We start from the raw sequence: 22,953 nt of genomic DNA, 5'->3' as shown, positions 1-22,953 counted from the left end.
CCTCTGGGAAAAGAACCATAGAATCGTAGAATGGTTTGGGTTGGAAGGGACCTTAAAGCCCACCCAGCCCCACCCCTGCCATGGGCAGGGACACCTCCCATTAGCCCAGGCTGCCCAAGGCCCATCCAACCTGGCCTCAAGCGCCTCCAGGGATGGGGCAGCCACAGCTTCCCTGGGCAACCTGTTCCAGGGAAGAATTTCTTCATGATGAGGGTGGGAAGGCCCCTAATTGGGCATCGACCTGAAGTGAAAAGCAGCTGCTCTGCGCAGACCTTGCGGGGGGTTGTGCAAAGCGTCCCTGGGCTGGCTCCCAAGCCTTCCCAAGGGCTGCTTCCAGCAGTGACGGCCCCTCAGGACAACGGGAGGCAGCCCTCTCTAAAACACTCCTCGGAAGATTTCCTTCCTCATCCCAAGTCCAGTTTTGCAAGTGTATGAGATCAAAGCTATGCAGGCACACAACTTGTGTTTGTCCTTTTTTTTAATCTTTCCTTCCTAACAAACAAGAGCACTTTTGTTTCTTCCCTTTCTCCAGCTATTCCTTCCCGTTCTCCTCACCACTTGCCCTTTACAGCACAATTGTCTTTGTAAGTCTGAAGGCCTTTATTGGCCATTCCAAGTTGTTTTATAATATTTATAGCGTTTCCCTCAAAGAAAAATCCGACAAAATTTGACATTCCCTCAGCTGTAGCCTTTCCTGTGCCGGGTACCGCTGCCGGCTTGGCAACGGTGGAGGAGATAACCCAGATCCCAAACCCAACAGTTCGTAATGGCACAGAAATCACTGCACTGCTACCACTAGAGACACATAAGAAGATGCTCTCAAAAATCACAGTCAGGTAAGGACACAGTTTCAGTCCTGTAAAGTCTATCAAGACTGTTTTTTTTTTTCTTTTTACTTCAATTTGAGCTTCTGTGGTAAAATTAACATTTCCAAATACCGCGTCTATTATCGTTCCAAAGGTCAGAAGTTTGTACAAGTTGTTTGGCAGAACACATTATCCTTTTTCAAGTTCAGTACATAAAATATTATTTCCAGTGGTGTGGGAATCTTCTGAGATTCCCTGCCAGGAACCCAAACCAACAATCTGGAGATAAAAAGTTCTCTTGAGTAACCAAGAGGAAGCAAGTGGAAAAGAGCTGAAGCATGAATCCTTCTTTATTAAGGATTAATCTTTATTAATCCTTTCTTATTTTCCCCTTCATGCTTCCTTTTTTTTTTTACCAAAGATGTAATAGCAGATCAAGTTCATTTTTCTTTATCATCTCAGTTTATAGCTAAAGATGGTGTAAAAGATTAGTCAATACACCCCAAGTGCAGGTGGCTGGGAAAAAAGGGAGACTAGAATAAAAACATGACTGAAATCTGTGCTACAACACTTCTCATGGATCTGTAATAATTTAAATCCTAACCCCATCTTTTCAGTAGTTAACTCCTTCCACACTTATTCCAGCTGTTCAGCATTCCTGCAATAAATGTAATGCAGAAGTGTACACTCAGGAATAAAATTAGTAGCCGAGGAATTCTTTTTTTCGCTGGCACACAAATTATCTTGCGTACTGTGAGTGACAGCAGATACACTTCTAGCAGTACAGTAGAGAGGTGTTGGAGAGGAACAAAAGCTGCTACTCCGATTTAATTGCTTGGCTCAAATGACCCGTGAAACAAGACTTTCCTCACTCCAAAAATACCTGAATTTGGGTAGGTGATGGCTCTAATAGTTGCAATTATTCCAGTGGCTTTTTTAGCTGTCAAATTTATTTTCCTGAATAGATGGACAACCATGGAAATGAGTGTCATGATCCTAACTGCTTACTGGGGTACAGCCTATGTCTCCATATGGTAAAGCCTACCTAGTTAAATACAATTAAGAAGCTTTCACAAGTGAGTAATTTCACAGCTGGGATTAAAGGATGTGGTCAAGCAGGATGCCTATTGTCTGTGCTGAGGGGAAAATTTGCTTCCTTTTTGTCTGGATTGTATCACTTTGCCTGAACAAAGCATCATTGCTTATCCCATAGGTTTTTATGTACTGAAAAATAACAATATCTGTAGTCTTACATATAGGAATTGAAGGTGTCTTGCTATTTATACAGATGAGTTGCTGTCTCAGGAGGTTAAACATTTCTGCTTCAAACATCCGTGAATTTGAGAAGATCAGCTAATTGACGAAGTGCATCTCCTCCTCCTCCTGGTATGTTCCTTCAATTGTTCTGGTCCACTGACACACCCAAAGATGTCTTTTAATCTCACACCTTTCACCACCATGCACACATCCCAGATTCTTCAGGGTAAAACTCAACTTCCTCACCTCTCCCAGTGGGAAAAATACACAGTCATCATACATTGAAAAGTTTTTACATGTATTTTTATGTATTCTATGTATTTCTTGTTCCCGTGAGTTTTATTACAGCCTGGCAATTTCCTTCCTCTTGTTCTCTGATACGGCTGTTAGGCTACTGGTTTTGATTTCTTAGCTTCGGGAAAAAATTCCCCTTCAGAGACTCATTCACATCATTGGCAGCAACTGCCAGCTAAGTATGTGGTTAACACACCGCAAGGAACTAATTCTCTGCCTGACTAGAAGAAAACAAAATGTTCTGGGATCACCCAGAACCCATCATCCGTTCTTCTGGGAAGAGTCTCTCCAGACTGTTTTACTATATATGCTTTTTCTGATGACTGACTTCCCAAGGCAAACGTGTTTGTGGCGGCTCAGTAAAAGTGTGTGGGATGGGGCAGGCAAAGCGATAATTCCTAATTTTGTGCAAGAGCACCTTTTGCAGGAAAGTCAATGTTTTTGCAAGTAGCACAGCACTGCTCAGATACCTACGTCAGAACACTGCTCTCCTCTCCAAAACAGCATTTTGCAGCTCAAAATTTCGATTTCTGATATCATGTCCCAGACAACGTGTAATATCAAATTACTTTTGCACAATCAAAAGTGAGGATGAAGGGTCATTTTGTATTGTACCACTAACTGTGCTCCTTCTGAGGCAAAGTTCCCCACTGTGCATATTCCTAGAGCTTCAGTGCAAAGGATAGCGGTAAGATATAGAAATGACGCGTGAGAACTGTGAAGTCTTTATCTTTTTGCTGTATAATAATAACAGCTTTAAAACTGAACCCCATCTTTGTTCTCTTTAACTCAAGACTGGCCTGGCTATCCTTCCGCAGACAGATTTTTGCTGAAGGGTAAAGCTAGACAGCCATGTCCACACAAGCAGTTACAGAGAACATAGTGACAGTCAAACCCTTATTTTTCAGCCTTAATCAACACAACTGAAACAAATGGGAAGCTTACCAACATTTAAATTTGGGGATACCATGCTTTCTCTACTTACGCTTTACCTTCGGTGGTGATTTTCTGATTCTCCTTGCTTTTCGTATTCCTGTCACACATCTTGGATGGTCTCTAATGTGCTGAGTGCTGGTGTGAATGCACTGCGAATACAGCGAGCCTTAAGATTGAACAGTCTTAATGCTATATTAACATGCAAAGAGAGGGGGATGACAAGCCCCAGCTGCTCTGGAGGACTGAATCATGGCTCTGGCGTGGGGACATTAACCATTTCCTATGTCTGAGCTCCCTGCTGAATGGAACATCTCTCCACTGAGGCCACTTGATGGGAAAGGCTTCACGGGGGACAGGTGGAAATTCTGAAATAACAACTATTTTATGCTTGAGGATGCATAGCGGATTAGGAACACCTCACACAGGCCGTCACATTAAGTAATGCCAGGCCAGTCATGCACCATATCACTTCTGGAGTCCTACTTCCCAAGTTAAGAGCAATCTGCTAAAGCAAACAGTGAATTAGGTTATTTGCTATTCATTTAGAAAGGTTCCTATGAAAACAAAGACATGTATTAATACAGATTCTCTGAAAGTTGCCAGTGAGACCAGTGAACGCTAACTATATTGAAGGAGCACTAGCTGTCCCCTTACACTTATATGCATGTTCTCATCTACTTTGTCTCCCCTCTGTGTCCAAATTTAAAAGACACGTATTGACAAGGGCATTCCTCTCCCTTGCCGGCTGGCGCATGGCTTGAAAGGTGTGACTGAAGTAATGAACAGCTGTGTGCCCATCCCGCGCCTGCTGCTGAATTGCTGAGCGCTGTCAAACATGCGTCAGTGGGATCAGGAGTGAAAGGACTCCTGCCAAGTCACCCGAGCATCCATGCTGCCCCAGGCGAGGTGTGGGATACAACATTATCGAAAGTGTCTGTCAAAACAAAGTAAGAACTGACAAAACCAGTCAAAACTGTTGGAAAATAGCATGTAAAATAAAACCAGCCTGTTTGCTCAAAGCCAGAAGTTCTTGCCCCAAGCGGACAAATACTCACAACGGAACAGGGTCTTTTATCCAATAGTTTGTCTGTCTTCTGCCATTTCATTTTTACTACAGATATTTGATTCCAGCCCCAGTGCTTTGTTGGCAAAAGCTGAAAGAGCATATGGACCTGTCTAGATACGGGAGGTATCAAGCAACAGTATACAGATGTCCAAGCTCGAGCCTGAACAAATTAAAGATGGGGGGATGGCGGGAGGTGGAAACCAGCCTTGACAGGAGGCAATCTGGAGCCTAGGGCCTGCCCCATTTGCATTTTCTTTGTTGTTATAATCGGTCTGAAACTTCAGCTGAAAGATTTTTCATCATTTGTGTAGGAAACCTCATGCTGAACAACCTTAGATAGGGAAGAGGGGTAAAGAATGGGCTGGGCATAAATAAAGATGAAGGCTTTAAAAAAAACCCAACATAAATAAAGAATGTTTTTGCCATGGGAAACTCCCCACCAGTAATCTGGCAACAGCAAGCAGTTCAATGCATCTTATTCCAAACATCAAATGCCTCTTCCGTTAATGTTTAGGGTCCGCTTAAAGTTGTACAAGTTGTGTTACAAGACGATCTCACAAACAGTGAGGATTTTGTGACTGTGACCTGTTATAACCCAGAGAGAACATGCGATGCTATTTGTATTTTTCTACTGAGTTGCTATTTTCAGAGGCAAAAAGCCAAACACTTGCATAACTCAGTGTTACCATTCTGTGTATCTTTGACATTTGGAGGTGGACAACACTTTGGCCGACGATGTTCAGCTTGTAAAAGAACACGGCATGCCTACAGAGAGGAGCCAGTTTAAATACGATAAAAATTAGAGTAAATAGGATTTCAGTCCTCCCTCTTTTTTAAGTAAATGGAGTAATTCTCTGAGCATGTGGAAAAATAATAAACAGCCTCTCTGCTGCCGAATAACAGGCCAATGGTCTAGACTCTTTCTTCATTGGCAATCAACTCGATTAAGAAATTGTGAGTAAACGCCTGGCAAGCTATTTCTCTGCTTTAGGCAATCAAATACATGCTACTTATATGTGAAATCCCACGAGAACCATTACAGCATTTGACTCAAGACCAAGGCTGGGGAAGATTTCCAATTCTTACCATTTTCTTGCTGCTGGCGTCAGTGTCAGGGTACTTTGAACCATGAGCATTGCTATCACAGCCAAGACCAGAGCAGCAATTCAGCCAGCACCACATCAGCTTTCCACTGCGTGCATCTATTCTGCCTGTTTGTAGGAAGAGAGGTGTCTGTGTGTTTGTGTCTCTGTGTGCGTCTGTAAGCTATAATTTGATTATGAAGAAATGTTGCATGGTTTAGCAGACTCGGTTCAGGCCTGGAAGCCAGGAATGCTCGGTGAACTCATTGCAAAGTTATGTAGGCCAAAATTCCCTCTATCGTCCTCTTGTTTTAGTCACATTTCAACGCTGTCAGTCTGATTTTTCTGATGAAGGGTGTAGAAACAGCTGCTGCTGACATTAGTGAATTAGCTAGTGCTCAGCTCCTGCACACTGCGAAATCAGGTCCCCTCACATTGAAGCACTTGGTGTCAGAGGCGGTTGCTTTTATCATCTGTCTTCACACGATGACATGTATCCTTATTATTCCTTATGATCTGTTCTCTGGCTCTTAATGACCCTACAGATCTAATGAGATGTTTAGTTCCCCCACCCAGGCACAACCATATGGATGAGATGATATCAGGCAGCTCGCTGAAACCATTAAATCTCAGGCATGCAGAATATCCTGAAAGTTCCTGTTTTCAGCATGTTGGATTTAGTCTTCAAATGCAGAAGCGTACAGCATGCTCACATGATGTCAGCAGCATAACAGAACAAACTGTCTCCTGCAGACAAAATCCTGTCTATTTTTAACTTTAAAAAGATCTGCAGATGATTCTTCTTCAACACAGTGTGGTTTTCCTCCCTTCCTCCCCTCCTCCAAGAGGCCCTGGCCTTGATAATGTCACACTGATTCTGTATCACAGTAGAGGCAATGGCAGGGGATGTTGATTCACAGCAGTGTCCCAGAGCCTGCGGTGGCTATTTCCCACAGCCCAGAAGCTCTCCTGCAGCGGACGGCCAAGATGCTTCTGCTGAGACACCACCAGACTCTCTTTTACCTTCAAGTATCAAAAAGCTGAGACACCCAGGGATGCCAGCTGTACTTCCTCAGTTGCAAGGGAGGGATTAGAGTGTGGAACCCGAAAGGAATAACCTCTCTAGGTGCAGAGCAGGAGCTGCAGGTACAGCACCGGCAAGAGCCAGTGCATAGAGCTAGACTCCTGCTGGAAGACCTGCTCACTTTCGGCACACAAAGTGGGGAGGGACCCTCATTGCAAACCCTCTCATCCCACCCCAAGGCTCTGCAGCAACTCCTAACAGGGATCTTACCCCAACGCACAGCAGCTCCTGGAGCACATACAGCGTGTGGGGGGGGAAGTGCGTAAGATGGAGGTAAGCTCCATCCTGTGCTTTTCAAGGAGATGATTGTACCGGCTGGGTTTTCTAAACGCTAAAAGCTAAACTATTCACAGCCTTGCTTGAATGAAAGGAAACATTGTGTGTGAAACACAGGAAGAATTTCCTTTACTGTAACTTGTAGGGAGCAAAGCAGAACAGCAGCTAGATGAGCATCAGATGATCATATGAATCAGATGGTGATGCAAGTTATCAAGTGCATGGCTCAGTGCACCGCCCAATAAAACCGGATGCCACCGAAATACGCAAATATCATTTACCTCCAATCACTTACCCGCATGGAAGTAATTTCTCTTGATCAGAGCAGAATGGGCTGCTTTTTTTGGTTTCTCCCCATGATACTGTCAAGTTAAAAATCAAGAAAAGATCTATTAGGTTAGACAACAGTGTTGATATTGAAGCAGAAGCAATCTCTTTAGGTTTTAAGGTGTTGCATACCACCTCAGGGAAAGATGAGATGCAGGCATTTCCCCATCTGAAATCCTGAGGAGGCGATGGGCGCTCCTGTCAGGGTAGCGGCAGAGCCGTGCCTGGAAATGTATTTGCTGTTGCTGTTAGAAGGGGGAACACAGCAAAACTCATGCCGAAACCTGCCTGGCCTGTAGGAATCATAGAATGAATCATAGAATGGTTTGGGTTAGAAGGGGCCTTGAAGCCCATCCAGTGCCACCCTTGCCATGGGCAGGGACACCTCCCACTGGATCAGGGGCTCCAAGCCCCATCCAACCTGGCCTTGAACCCCTCCAGGGATGGGGCAGCCACCCCTGCTCTGGGCAACTTGGGCCAGGGCCTCCCTACCCCCACAGCAAAACATTTCTTCCTAAGATCTCATCTCCATCTCCCCTCTTTCAGCTTCAGACCGTTCCCCCTCATCCTATCCCTGCATTCCCTGATAAAGAGCCCATGCACGCTGACTTCCAGAAACACTGTGACACCAAGAACAATCTTGTAAAGGAAATAATATTTTAAATAACTGCATATAAAATGATTGTCCAACCTCACTGTATTTGGACATGTCGCGAATAAGCTGCCCTCCCAGTGCCATGCTCCCCTCAATGCCATTAGGAATGCTCAGTGCTGTACCACCATGCTAAAAGCCACAGATGGTACCAGCAGATATCTCAACACCTTAATTTCCAAGCTGTTTTAGTAACTAGTATTTTTCTCAGAGCTCTGGCCAGTGAGCGGATTCTTTCCATAGAAATCTGCGTTGCACTTAAGCAGCTGGGTTTGCTGCTGTCTTTCTGCAAGGCAGAATTGCCTTTGCAGTAGAAACATTTTCTTTTATATCAACAATCACCATAGCTGTAGCTGTTCTGTGAACTCTACGTGATCCTGTCTCCAGGAGCGTCTTCAAAATGTGCTGCAAGTTACCAAGAGAAATGGAAACAGTTTGCAAGCTTGCAGTTAAGAAGACTTTGAAGTAACAGGAACCACCCCAGAGGTTTTTTCCAGTTGTGGTCTAAAAGAAGGATGTGCACATGGATTGTAAAGAATCAGCAACCAAAAGCGGCAGTGAGAGTACTACAATGAGAAATAAGAGAGCAGGGCTCAGCAGAAGCCTGTGTCATGGATGGGAGTCACCAGCAGTTGCAAAGGCATCTCCTGGGGCCTGGCCAGTAGCTGGCACTGGTTGATCACAAGCAGAGATGGGTGCTAGAGAGAACACCAGTGTGAAGGTACAGTGACTCTCACACAGCCCACCAGACAGGGTGGTCCTGCAGCTGAAACTGTTGGTTGCACTGGGCAAGGAGGGGTTACAATTCTTTTGGCAAGCGTTTTCCTCCCCGAGATAGCAAGACTGCCACATGCTCCAGTCCTGATGCTCAGCTGCCTCTGGAGCTGACAGCCTGAGCAGGGAATAGCAGAATCACAAATTAATTAGAAACACTTAATGAGCACATGCTTTGACTATAAGTGACTTTAGGCCGAGGACAGACACGGCTGATGGAAGACACTGCCTCTAAAACGGCTTCTGTTGTGCACGTCCTGAAAAAGAGGGAATTCACCCCATGTTTCTCAGCCTGATACCTGAGCCTGCGTGGGCTCCTGCCGAGCTGCTGCTTGTGCTGCTTCCACGACACAGAGGGAGATGCCAGAACCCGCGAGCAAGCCTGGGGAAAACAGAGAGAGATGTGACAGTCATCATCTCTGAGAAGTTGTGTTTAAGTTAAGGATTATTTTCACCCTAGAAAAGGGACTCTGAATTCCTTGCTGTGAAGAGCTGCTGTTGCCAGGAGCCGCGGGGGCTCTCACCAGCCCAGGGCAGCGCCCTTTGTTTTAATACTAAATCAATTCAAGCCTACGGTTCTTAAAAAACTGTATCCGTTTCCATGGGAAGGGTCTGCTTTTCCCTAACCTATAATTTTAAAAATGGTTCGCAGATTTAAACTGTATTTTCAAAAATAATTTTGCCTGCAGGCGGATGGCTTTTACAGCCTCAGCAGCCTCGGAACAACATCACATGAAATGAAGGAGAGCAAGACCTTTACTTAAACTGTTGGAGCTGTACAAGAAAAACAAGCTTGGAGAATAAACCACACAATCATTAATTATTGCAGCACAAGCAACACAGCTGTAATTATCCTGTTCACCGAGAATATCTCCTGCAAATTTTATCAGTCATGTTGTTAATATTTGGGAACAGGAGCCCTTCTTCTTTCTGCTGTTTTGGTAGTGATCAAAATTAAACGAGATTTCTAGTTACAGCTGCTGTTAATAAATCCACTCCTTGAAAATTTGGTGGTTAATTTCTTAGGATTCAGTGCACTCAAGAAGCTATTGAAAAATATAATTTGCTCGTGTCTGTAATTTTGAAGTAATTATAGAAGAATTGCTGAATGTCGTCTTTTCAAATGCATTGATGTTCTCCAAAGCAAAAAGTGTCTATGGCAGGAAAATCAAGTGCACAAACCCATTTGTACCCCCTTCCCAAAAGTCACTGCTTGTAAACACCTTCATAGCGTAACGACCTTTTGCAATCCCCACACCAGAGCCTTTAAAAGGCGGATGTTTGCTCAGGAGAGGTCCCACCAGTGGTGCAATATCAGCGCCGGGCGCCGACCAAGGGACTTACCATGGTCACCCCTAATACAGGCTGCAGCTTTGCCTCTGTGCACTCTCACCACTACTTTCTGTGCTGGCCCTGGGCCATTTATAAACCACTTTTCTTTTGGTGACATCAGTGGAAACACTAGAAATTCATTCTATTAGCCAAGAAAACTCAAACAATATGCCATTAGGAAGTAAGATGCTCAGTTCTCAAAGAAGTGCTCTCACCCATCTTTTTCAACCCAGCGATATGCACTGCCATGAGAAACACAGGTTTCATTTTCTCTGCCGCTCAAGGAAAACATTTGTTTTCCATGAACAGGTTGGTACAAACTCCAACAAGAGTAGCCCTGCTTATCACAACTGCAACCCAGCTCAGGACATCACTGCAGCTCCCCACTCCCCCTCAGGGATTTTCTTTAATAAAAAAAGCTGGGTCTGTCCCACCAGAGGCACCAAACCTCACACTAAGAAGTCAATGAAGAAGAAAAAGCAGATTCCAGATTAAGCAGATGCTCTGGTTACTGAACAGTAAAAGCAGCCAAAGACACCGTGGTTGGAGAAAGTTTCACTCTTTCAGTGGTTTGGAAAGCACGGGATAGATGAAATTGGAAAAAAAACCCCAACATTGAACAACATCTTTAAGGGCTAAAACCTGGGGATGGCCAGGGACGTCCCCAGCAGTGGCACCGCAGGGCTTCCCTGGTCCCCTGCGTCAGAGGAAGCGGCTCCCTCTCGTTCACGCAGGGGTCTGATTTTGTAATGGGAAAAAGATGAGCCAGGGCAGGACGTTCCCCTTCTGCCACCCGCACCAGCACCCAAACTGGGGGCTCCTCTCCCTGCCAGGGTCACTAGCAGAACTGCTGTGTCACAAGGAACAGGCATCCACTTATCTCCCGGGCTGCTTTTGAAATCCAGGACCAACCTACAGCCTAAATACTTCTTTTGGGGTGCTGCGATAAGGACCCACGGGCCGGTCCAGGAAGCCTCATTGGTGCCAAACAGCAGTGGAGCTCCACCGTGCTGCCCACAGCTCTGCCCAGGAGCCATGGTTCCTCGCCTCAGTGGTGGTTGAACATCCGAACACCTGGTGGGTTGTACTGCAAGGCTCCAGAACCGAGCTGGGCTGGAAACCTGGCCTGGAAACAGCACTGAGCGCCCGCGGCAGGGCTGGGACACTTGAGCCCCAGTGTGAAGAAGCCGCGTGGCTGGGCTCACCCTGCAAACCACCGGGGCCGGTTGTTCAGCCCCGTGGGGCTGATGGGCCGGATGCACGGGCAGAAGCTGCCCTGCCCACAGCCTGGTCATGCTGGGCATTGCTCAAACCCACAGGGGCTTTGAGCAACAGGTACCAGGCAGAGGAAGTGACCACACGCTCTGCTCGGCTGATGTATTAACGTCACGGTGTGGGGCAGGAGCCCATGTGGCCGTGCTGCGGCTCACCGTGGTTGGGAGATGTGATCTTGTGGCAGAGGCAGCCGTGCAGGGCCTCCACGCTGCCAGCAGCGCAGGAGGAGCTGCCGGGTGCCTCACCACCAACACTTGTGACGTTCCCCAGGTCACCTTTCCTTCTGCAGTGAGGTCTCAAACCACAGGACAGGGTCCTGACTATCACCTCTTACTTCTGCACCTTTTCCTTCTGCACAGTCATTACCAGTGATCGGCATTTAGAGCTCTCCATGCTCTCCGTGCTCTGTCCTCGGGAGCGCAGCCGAAGGCAGGAGCTCAGGCGGTGACTCCCCATCCTCGGAGCAGATGTCTTCAGCTCCAGCTGGGAACAAACAGCTGGAACAGGCAAATTAGAAACCAAATTGTGCTGCTGTACAAATATTTTTGATAATGAAGACAAACAAAGAAATGGGAGTAACGCTTCCTCCTGCTACTGTGCTTCCCAGGAGATGGGCTGTAAGGGAGCAGAGGACCTGCGCGAGACCCAGGTGGGTGCCACGAGGGCCCACATGAAGCCATTCATTCCCAGAGGCCGTGCGATGCGTCCAGCCTTGCAGGATGGCCAGCAGACGTTGCCCTGGCAGAAAATGCTGCCCAGCAGCGGTCCCTCAGGGTAAAGAAGAGCCACAGCGCAGCTCTGACAGCCACGCCGATTCCCGCGGGGATCCAGGCTCTGTGGGAAGCTCCTCATTGGCACTTTCTGTCAGGACCTTGCTGTGAGCAAGCTGTGCGTCCTGCAAGGGCTCTGCAATGGCTCTGGCAAAGCCGGCGCAGCGCAGCTGAAACCTGGAGGAGATGGATTTAGAACAAGGTTTTGCTGTTAGGGACCGTGTAGAGTCAGCAGGCGACCCCTGCTCTGCTGGCTGGGGGGCTCTGGTGTCACCACAGCCATGGAGTTCGCAGCCCTGCATTGGGGCAGGATGGGGGACACCCCTGTTCCTTCTCGCTGACCCCAGAGACAGGGAGCATTCACCACCCCTTCCAGGGAGGCACAGGGCACATGGGGCACAGCCAAGTTACCTTTCAGCTCCTCTGCCAGGAGAGGTCTCAAAGCAAAGCCCACATTGCTGGGGAACCAGGTTCTGCTCTAAAAGCCTGCGTAGATCCTGCTAGGATTTGAACTTGAGGTTCTTTGAGTGTCAAAGCTGAAAAGCACCAATTCCAGGAACGTGGCATCCCCAGCGAGCGCCTGCAACTCTTCTCAAAAGCCCGAGCGCTGGTGTATTTAGTTTTGCCTGCAGAAACAGTGAAGCTGATGTTGTTGTCCACAGGCACAGCAGGAAAGATGGGCAGGTGGGCGCGAAGCCTGGGACTGCTCCAGCAGCCCAGGAAAAACAGGAGGGGGTGGCTGGAACGCGATGTGCACTCTGCAGCACAAAGAACAGGCGTTGATTTGGGCGTAAACAGACTCAGAAGACCTGTGAATCTCCGGGGTGTCCGCGCATTTGTAACTCCAGCTACAAGGCCGCTATTTTTAGTGATAAATGTTTCTATCCCAGTTGCAGAGAGAGAGGAAAGCGGCAGCGGTTCAGCAGTGAGTGGTTTTGGAGCTCTGGGCAGCCGACAGTGACACAGGGAGCTGCTTCCCACCCTGTGGCTCCAGAAATCCTCCTCTGGTTACTTGGCACTAAGCTGCAGGGAAAGTAATCCTCTCCTCTTCCACAGCCCCCCTGGTAATCACACAAGGGATGAAAGACTCTGTGATACTCGGATGCCTGTGGCTCGCTTCCCCACCTTTGCCTCAGCAAGAGTGAATTGGTTTTCCTCTTTGTTTCAGGAAAATTAAGGGAACTAAAGAAAAGGAGTAGCATAAAAAAATACTGGCTAACAAATGCTCCGTGCCAGTCTCGCTGGAGATTTAAAGAAATCAGTTCTTGGCTTTGGCATCAGCGTTTTCTGGATGCTGCAGTGATCACAGAATCACTAGGTTGGAAAGGACCCGCAGGATCACTGAGTCCAACCATTCCTATCAATCACTAACCCGTGCCCCTCAGCACCCCAAACACACTGCGGATTCACTGCTGGTGTCCTGCCTTGCCAAGCACCGGCAGAGAGATGGGTGATCACTGCTCCCGTGCCCCCCCTCCTGAGGGCACCTGCCACCACCCACTCCAGGAACACGGAATTCTCTGCCCCCCGGAGGGGCATTTTGCCAGCGGAGCCCCAGCCCAAGGGGCCCTGCGGGAGGTCCAACAGCCCTTTTAGAGCAGGGACACACAAGGGACCATCATGGACAGCAGGTCCCGCCGCAGCCTCTGCAGCGCCCACAAACACTCACCGTCCCCAGCCACAGCTTCTGCCGGAGCCCGGTCATGATGCTGCTCACTCTGCACCTCCCCAGGCTCAGCCCTGGCTGGTCCCGCAAAGCCCAGCATCGGTCCTGATGCTCAGCACCAGCTTCCCCTCCTACTGCTGCTTTTTTGGGCCAACGACATTCCCAGCTGAAGGGACAGCAAGTTCACAGAGAAATTCCTATTAGAAATTTGACCAGTTCCTCAAGAGACCCCAAATGAAATGGCTGCAGTGCTTCTGAGCACCGGGAAGCACGGCCCAAGAGGGATGGGAGCGGAGATGGGGAGATGTCAGGCTTGAGATGGTTCCGCTTTACACGCTCACCAACACCCTCACACTACACGTATAAAAAATGGACACGAGGTGTAGCAGAAGTAAACTGACATATTGTATTTATTGCACAAATTTCCCCTAAAATTGGGAATGGTTATTATAATACAAGTGCACATCTTGGGAAATATATACAAAACCAGAAGAGAGAACAAGTATGTACATTTTACCCAGCATTTTACAAGTACCACTGTCTAAATAATTTAGAGAAAGCAAAAAATAGTCATAAAACAGTTGTAATAACTAATAGGGAAAACATACGCAAGGTGTAAAATCCTTTAAGTATTTTTTTTTGTTCTTAGCAGCCCAGTCTTTCCCAATTGCAACAAACCCAAATTCGCTCATTTTGCGTACCTAGTACACTTTGTTTGCAGCCAGGAAATTAAGACACGTTAATGGAGACTGGTAATAGCAGAGAAGAGAAACCAAACATTAGTTTTGTATCCAAATTGTGATGCTGTTTAGAAGTTGATGCTATAGTGGATGTAAAAGATCCCTTTTTGTGCTATTTAACAGCCAGACACTGTACGACAGGGGTCAGGTGCTCACAGAGCAACAGCCCATGGTGGGGACCCGGGGTGCCTCTGGCAATAAACGCTGCTGGAGAGGGTGCCCCGTGCCCAAGACCAGCACCGGCTGGCGAGGAGGCTGCGTCCGGGGCCGCTTCACCCGTGCCTGACTCATCCCACCATGACAGCGATGTCACCAGGTGGCGTCTGGCAGAAGGCAGCAGAGAAGGTGCCAGCACACCACCACATTCTCCTCCAGTTAACACGCATTTCAAGCTCCACAAGGGCCTTTCTCAACAGTCAAGTCCATCTCAAAGCAATACCCACAACTCATCTAATCGTGGTTAAGTGGAGGAGGACATCGTGTTTTCCTGCAGGGACGCGCTACGAGTGCTGGGAGGCGCCAGGATTACGGAGCGGGGCTCCCCAGCTCCCCGGGCACGTGCTACGGCTGAACCCACACAGGGAACCTCCGCAGAGGCAGGGGCAGGAGCGCACCCTCGGGTTCCTCAAACAGGAGCCACAAGGCCAGCACCTGGCAAGGCTAACATCACTGGGTTACAACTGCAAATCTATGCATTACGTTCGAAATCATGACAAGTGGCTACATAATGCATCAAAGAGTTAAAAATTCATATTCTGAGCTCAATCCTATATTTCATTAAAAATGTGTTTACACAACTGGGCCCCTATGGTTTGCGCTCCTTCCAAAAGCCAGATGTAACCTAAGTGTGTGGCGAAGGAAGGCGTTTAGAAGAACAGGGGAGAAACATACCCTTAGCTCACAGATTAAACACAAGGTCCTTCCCCACAGCAGCCAGCGCAAGATTTCATAAACAAGTTTCCACTGACACTTGCCTACATGAATGTTTGGTTCCCTTTCTAACGAAGACTCAGTCCTGCACGGGAAGGGGTGTGGGTCTGCCCTGTCGATCCACGCTGGAACAGCCTCTGACGTTACAGGTTTTAAATACGCCCTGGGTGAAATCCTGGCCCCAGCGAAGGAAGGGAGGAGAGTTTTGTCACCGACAGCAGTGGGGCAAGTATCCCTCCTATTGTTTTCAAGTTTATCAAATGGTTAAAATAGATTCGTATTTAAAATAACTCTGCAAACAACAATAGCAGGCGTGCTGAAAAGATGATTACAGAACAGCATATTTATAGAACTGTTTATAGAGCTCAGCAACCACGTGAACACGCGTCTCCTGCTTCTGCGGACAAGCCGTACACCGAGCGTAACCCATGGAAACAGAACCTAAAACTCAGCAACATTAATTGGCTGCTAGGACAAACACGCAAAGAAAAGCCTATAATGAAGTGTCCAGTTAAACTGAGGTAGTAGAGCCTTTTCAAACACAACCCACCTCCCACTGCATATTTACATCGCTTACACCCGTCGGGTCCATCTTTCGTGCTGCTGCTGTACATACAACGACAAAACTGCGATGGCCGAGCTGAGGAGAAACACCGAGAATAAAACAAACAGCAGTTGCTGCTGGTAACTACACGTGTGAGTAGAAAAGGGATCAGAGTCATCTGCATGACTCTGTTTGTCAAAAATATTTGTCTGTTTGTCAAAAATATTCCTCATATTTCAATACTCTGGAGTTATCAATGTTCATTTTTCATAGAATGGTTTTAAAAAATAGATCAATCCGTTACCTGAGCAATCAAGGGTCAGAGTCTGATTGGTTTTTCCCCAGTGCTTTGGTACGATGATGTTAGTTCGTTATTCCCATGGCTGACTGACTGCTGTCAAAAGAAAACGGTGCTGCCAGACCATCACAGACCATAAAAAAGTTAGAGGTAATAGTCACGTCCTTCCAGGGACCCACAGAGAACTTTCAGCCAACATTCTCTTTAGGTGTGGGGGCCTTAACGTTTTGATTATGTTGTGGAAGAAAAGCATCACTTAGTATAAAGCAACAGTTAAACATTATAAACATTTAATACTGGTTACAACCTCTGGCCAAGGATCATCTGCTGGCCTCCTCCTCCCTGTCCCCCCTTCCGCCTCCTGCTATTCCCTCTCCCCAGGAGAAAGATCATAAATAAATTTTGGAGCTGAGTGTCATTAATGAGCTTTTTACAACCCAGCCTTCCGAGCCCCTGTTCTGGGAGAATCCAGAATCTGACTATGACATGAAAAAGTAGAAGTTGTTTACAGATCATTGCAGCTTGAGAATTACAGATTGGAACAAGATCCTCATCAGCACATGCTGGTCTGAAGACACCGCTGCTTTCTCCTGTTACATTTATGATAGGCGACAGCATCCCATAGTTCTCGAAGCAGTTCTTCCTTGCGCTCCCCAGTATAAATTACAGTCAGCCTCTGTGGCAGAAATGGGTAAAAAATTCAGATCTTCAGCTTTTCGCTAAAATATTTGCTTTTCTGTGGTTGAAATATGGGCTTACTGTTTTTTCGTTTTTCCTTTCTTTATAAATGACCGAGTGGGAGAGGAAAAGTCTCCGACTGTTTCCATAACGGGCAGTCAGATACGGAGGAGCTGCAGCTCAACAAGCAGTTTGTTGTAGTTGCTCCAAAGAGAAAGGAGCCAGAACAAGTCCTCTTCCACTTTGTTTCCAGAGGGGAAAAAAGGCAACGTCTGTGGCCTCTGGCATTTTAAAGTAGAATCTGGGCAACGTACGGAGAGTGAGTGCTTGCTACAGCTGCCAGCAAAGGGAGGTCGCTGGATTCAATCCTGAAAGGAAGCAGAAGAGTCCCATTTAATCCACCCCAAAACATGGCTGGCCTTAACGCGTGCGTCAGCGGCCACACTGCCTGCTGCACCCAAGTGTTTGTGTACAGGCCCTTCCTCAAGGAGAACTGAAGCCAACTGCGCTCCTGACGCAGCGCTGCCAGCTGGGTTACAGGCTCCGGCCGCGCAGCTGCTCCTCCATCCCCTGCAGACGCGCCTGAGGAGCGACAGCTCAGCGCCCGCAGCGCTGCCTTAGCTCCGGCCTGCCCGGCTTTGGGATTTTTCCACAGAGCCAACAAACTGGTGAGACAGCAGATGGAAGGAATCGGAACAGCAGATTCCGTCCTACCCTCGAAGGAAAGGAAGCGATAGCTGGGACAAAGCACAGGAGCAAAGGACTGGGCTAAACTACTGCTGCAGCTGCCAAGGGAGCCCTGGCATCGCGCTGCACCTCGCCCCGCTGCAGCTGCTCCCCCGCTGCACGCCTGCTCCGTGCGCCTTCCCCGTGCTCCTCTGCATCAAACGACATTCAAAGCCTTCCTATAAACACCCCTGAAATAGCTTCTCTGCCCGTGCCCCACACCCACAGAGAGGTATTATGTGCCTTACACGACACAGAGGGTGGTTTCTGCCATGTAGGGAAAGGAAGCCTGGAGGAATCAGGTGCCCCACGCTGCTCAGCGATGAAAGCCCAACTAAGGAAGAGTCTGACAAGCTCTGCAGTGCTGAGCCCATCTTCCTGCCCAGAGGGAAAAGGGAAAGGCTGGGGGGTCCTCAGGATCAAGCAATAGGTAAGGAGAAACCCGTGGCCACGAGTGATTTATGCCACACTACGGTTCCAGTCCCATTTAGGAATCCATTTTGCGGTGCTTAGGACAATCCCGGACAGAGGCTTTGGTACCATGAAACACGAGGCAGCACTACTCGGAGGAAGTTTGTGATCGTACCCCAGCACCACGCCCAGCTCCTTGACGTGAACTCTCATCTGGCCCTTGAGATACTCGGACAGCATCTTGCTTTTGAAGTACAGCTCCTGCAGCCGATCTTCCAGGTGCATAACACACTAGAGCACAAAGGCAGACGTTGTGTCAGGGACAAGACAGCGCTAGATCCAAAGCACACCCCCCTCACAGCGAAACAGCCCAGACCCCATCCGCCTGCTGCCTTTTCTGTGAACATGTCTGGGTGAATAATTAATAAGACATCAGCAAATTTTTCTTCACTCGCAAGACTCTCACTTTTGAGCAGAAGCCTTTGATTGCATGGTAAATCAGAATTAATGAGACAGTTGTCTTGATTAAAGAGCAGCATTTAGACAGCCCAAAAAGCTACATCAGAGAATGCCCTGGCTACTAAAACTGTGGCTACAGCTGAACTAAGCAGAACTTTGCACCCTCTTTAAACTACAAGGTGACAGGATGTTTTAAAGACATCGCCCTCGCGATTGTCATTCATACTCACAAAGTTTGGAGATAAATTATGCTTGTAAAGCTGAAGAGTGGAATGGAGCAGGTTGGAGACGAGACTGGAGACTAGCACTTCTTTTCCCAGCTTATTATCAATCACCCTTCTCTGGCTACTGGCCACTTGCACCGTCCACTTGTCCGTGTCTGCAATAATGCAGACGGCTTCTGCGATCGGCTCATCCAGAACAGGATGCTAGGAACAAAAAATGAATAGCCTGAGAATACCTGAGAATATCAAACGACAACAGTGGTTCCACACCACATCACCATCCTGGATAGCAGGGATAGCGTCCCAGACACCGCTTCCTCTCAAACACAGTAACAGGGGGTTGAGAATTGCATTCCATCTATTAAAAACAGAGCTCTACTGTAAGCAAGGCACAGTCTTAGGACAGTTGCTGTTTACATTTCCTTCCAGGCTTGCAAGGGTGTCACTGGCTGACAATGAAATCTTCTGATAGTTGCTCTCAGGAGTTCTTCCTCATCTAGAGTGTATTTTGAATGCTTAAAATGGAAAGTACCAAAACTGCAGCACGCTGTTCAACATGGCTGCGTTAACCAGGCTGGGTTCATTCCCAGTGTTACTGGTTTCCCGCTGTGGGAGGGCCAGCAGAGGGAGTCAGAACCCAGCCTGCGCCTCCCTCCTCCATCCCTGCCAAGCCTAAAGCCACGGAGGTTTTCAGAACAGAGTATTTGGAACCCCACGCCCCTCAGAACCCTTGTGTTATTGTGGGGTCTCTTTTCCCAGAAAAGCTGGCACTATTGGATACTTTGAGTATAATCCTGAAAAATGCGTAATGTCTCCAAAACACTCGGCGTTCCTGATGGCTTCACTGGGGAGGACACGTTCTGCCCCACAGGCAGCATTGGTTTGATGCGCATGGCAAGAGAAGGTGTCCTGGGGGAGCAAAGGGAGTTTTTGCACTGCAGTGAGACTCCGTGCCCGAGAAAAGATGCACAGCAACCTCAGCATCTGGCCCTGGTTAACACTGCTCCATCCTGAGGGCACACAACACCAGCGCGCTGCCGCGTCTGCAGGAGACGATTTCTCCACGGCTGAGGAGAGAGATCCATCTTCCCAAGGGCAGGAGCCTTGCAGCTCGCTTCCACGGGAGCCTGAGCTGTTGTGCTCCAGATTTGAAGTGAAATGACCACGTTTTTCAGATACGTTAATCGAGAGAGGAGAAAAAATTGGTGACTTGGGACTGGAGAAACCTGAGCAGAGCTGCGACAGTAAATATTTCTGCTTCCAGCAGGTTTGTACATTCAAAAACATTTGCCTTTCCCTACTGTGACAAATACATTTACCAAATATAGCTTAATTACCTGCACAGCGTGAGACAAATCTGACACCAAACAGTGCCTCAGCTTTTCATCACTTCCTATTCCTTGCAAAACAAAGTCAGGGACGTAAGACGAACAGTAGCCACCTAGTAAGGATCTTCCAAAATTGGCAATACTGGGCTGGACAGAGTTCACTTCAACTAATTTTGACCTGCAAGAAAGGCACAAAGAGATGGACAACAGTAAACACCACATGCAGCTTCCAGAGAGGTTGCATTCTCACATTTGTCCTCTCTCTTCTCACTGCCATTCAAGAACTTTTTAAGATGAAAGTTTCAAGTCAGCTTTTGCAGTCAGAGCATCATGGAAGTAAAAGCTACAAGCCAAGATCACAATGCACAATTCATATTTTTTTCCAGACCACTGATCTCTCTCTGTATTCTTAACAACCAGCAAGCTCGAGAGACTCTTTTCCAAGCACTGATGCCAAGTTCGGCTGCATTCCTCCCGACATGTGACATGAGAAGAGGCTCTATCTCTTTTAGGCTCTGCTACTGCTGAACAGTACTTACCCAGGGAAAGGAATCTCATATTCTTCTGCCCAGTCTTCTTGTTCTCCTCTGTAATAGTTACCGCTTGGTCGAGTTAGATCATGACCTGTGTCCTCACTTTCACTGTCACCCAGGGCACTGTCTGAGCTCTCATTTCTTGGAATGTCCCAATCAATTCCCGGGGCGACTTTTTTCTCTACATTTTCTCTGTCCCCATGGGGGACACGAATGGAGATTTTCTCTCTTTGGTCCTGCTCATTAAAGCAGTTTTTGTAGGTCTCTTGTCGAACAGAGTCCATGAACTTACAAAATTCACTAGGTGGTTTGCTAGGCTTTGTACACAGCTTGTTAGAAAACTCTAAACTACTGCTGTGAGCAAGGTCTGGAGCTGCTTGCCCTGGAATATCATCAATAGTCCGAGTTTCAACTGAACTGTCATCAGTAAAATATTCATCAAACAGGCTCATGCTCTCAGCATTGTATGGGTTTGGATTCCAGCTCTGATGCTCACTCACAACTTGAGGAAAGGGTTCAGCTGTCCCACAGTCTCTGTTTTGGTCCTCAACGGTTTGTTTAGCGTCACAGCTCTGATCAGCAGACGCTCCTTCCTCTGTCGCTGGGGGGCTGTGATGCCTCGCAATTTGTTCCACTACTGCCTGACTTCTGAGTTCGATGTCTGAATCAGGTGACATGGAATCTCCAATGAGGAAAGTCACCTTTGTCTGAGCTTCAGCAGCACCGCAAGGAAACGCGTCGCAGAAGAGCTTATCTGGTGGCTTCTTTTCCACAGTGATGCCGGGTGACCTTGTTATAGCGACCGCCGGGTTGCCCGATTCCAGCGAGTCTTCGTTCCTCCACGCGTTTGCTGTTGGCTCCAAACCAGATTCCATCACCACGCGTTTCTCTGGTGAAGCTGACCCGGCGCACACCGCAGCCTCTAGTTTTGTGTCCAGGCAGGGTCGTGGTTGCTTGACATCAACAGCATCTTCCTGGCAATCGTCAGGAACAATAGTTCTGTTCTCATCTGAAGAGGTTTCCAGCTCTGCCTTAGGAGTGTTTTGAGCGTCTTCTCTCTCTTGATGTGAAACACTTTCTATGTTTTGTGCGAGGGAGATGGGACATTTGCAGTACCTACAGCTGCAGTTCGGAGTTCTCATCTCCTCAGACTCCGTCGGTAGCAAGTTGCCCCTGTTCTTGTGCATCGTGATAAGCACATACTCGGATTCTTCTACTTCTCCTTTCTCCAGCGTGGTAGTGATAACAGTTCCAGGCATGACAATGGCCTCATCTTCCCCATTTTCTAGAAGATGAGTTTCTTGAAGTTCAGAGCATCTGATGAAGTAAGTAAGGAAATAAAGCAATCTCTGTACCAGGTCATGCCTTTTGCCAACCACAACTGTTTTTGCCAATCTCACGGGTGATCCGATAGCTCCATACAGGTCACCTAGAACAGGAAATACAACAGACAATTATTTTGCCTCTTCAAAATAAATGATTCCTCTATCAGACAATCGTTGTGGCCAGTTTCCAAAGGCCAGGTCTATGACAGACAAACACTAAATCTGAAGAGCCAGGACAGCTATGCTAGCATTTTGTTTTCAATACAGAGAATCCCAAAGATGCTGTTGGTATCGTTTGTAAGGTGACACGCTGGTCAGGGAGACATCTGATCTCACACAGTAGAAAGCACTCGCACCACCTAACCACGGGGCCTAGCTCTGGAGGCTCAGCTCCTGGGTTCCTTATATAGCCAGGAGAACGAGGCGGCACCTGCTCTGAACTGCCCTGGACAGTCTGGAAACTGGGCTGAACTTTCACCCACTAAGAGAAAGGTGTAAAGAGAAACAAACCTGTGCCAAGAACGAGGGCAAAAAGTGATTGTGGTGGGTGCAAAGCTGAAGGCAACCTCCTTGTCTCCCCTCCCCTTGAGCTCTGCTGCGGGTTGGATGGGTTCTTTTGACTGTACTCCAGATTCATGTGAGGAAGAGCCTGTGCGTGGGTTGTTCTGGAGGTGTTTGGGCAGTGCATGAACGCAGGAGGGGGACAAGGGATCCAAGCAAACCTCAATGGATCCCTTGAGTCCCATGAGCCCTGAAATCAAGTCTTCTTGCCAAGACCCTGGTCATTCCTGCCTATACCGGCACAGGGCAACCTCGCAAAACTTTCCTTCCTCTTCCCTAACTAAATTCCACGAGTGTTTGTGCAGAACAGGACAATCTGACCTTTTCTCTGCTCAGCAATTAGAAGACCAGCTGCTTGATTGACTGGGCTTTGAGACCTCACCCTTCATGATTTCCTGTACTGGTTCGCTCCTTTGGCTGTTAACACTATGTCCATGTCTCATCAAAAGTTGGATTTCCTTGATTTGCTCTTTCCAGAACCCGGCTTATCGATAGCAGCATCCCAAAAACTAAAAGCTCATTTTCCTTATAGAGGAAGAACCAGAGGGAGCCTGGAATCCCCCGTCATCACCAGGGCAGGTGACCTAAAGCGACCTGCC

General features: G+C 47.8%; 1 protein-coding gene and 1 long non-coding RNA gene across 4 annotated transcripts in view; one reads left to right on the top strand and one right to left on the bottom strand.

The window, feature by feature from the left end:
- Positions 1–747: 747 nt before the first annotated feature.
- Positions 748–9,880, top strand: LOC138727157 (uncharacterized). The gene is made up of 3 exons (XR_011338530.1): positions 748–836; positions 2,095–2,192; positions 9,244–9,880. It is a non-coding gene; the product is annotated as an uncharacterized lncRNA (long non-coding RNA).
- A 4,109-nt stretch (positions 9,881–13,989) lies between these two features.
- FNIP1 (folliculin interacting protein 1) overlaps positions 13,990–22,953 on the bottom strand; it is a 65,983-nt gene continuing 57,019 nt past the window's right edge. For all 3 annotated transcript variants that reach the window (XM_069869366.1, XM_069869368.1, XM_069869367.1), the window contains 5 exons: positions 20,475–21,897; positions 19,945–20,113; positions 18,614–18,811; positions 18,100–18,215; positions 13,990–17,155 (listed from right to left, as the gene is read on the bottom strand). In XM_069869366.1, coding sequence (XP_069725467.1) covers positions 17,077–17,155; positions 18,100–18,215; positions 18,614–18,811; positions 19,945–20,113; positions 20,475–21,897 — 1,985 coding nt within the window. In that variant the 3' untranslated portion in view covers positions 13,990–17,076. The remainder of the gene's footprint in view (positions 17,156–18,099; positions 18,216–18,613; positions 18,812–19,944; positions 20,114–20,474; positions 21,898–22,953) is intronic.

Source organism: Phaenicophaeus curvirostris, chromosome 15 (genome assembly GCF_032191515.1).
Source record: "Phaenicophaeus curvirostris isolate KB17595 chromosome 15, BPBGC_Pcur_1.0, whole genome shotgun sequence".
Taxonomy (NCBI): domain Eukaryota; kingdom Metazoa; phylum Chordata; class Aves; order Cuculiformes; family Cuculidae; genus Phaenicophaeus; species Phaenicophaeus curvirostris.
Note: the sequence above shows the minus strand (reverse complement) of the source record. Positions and strands in the feature narration are given on the sequence as shown.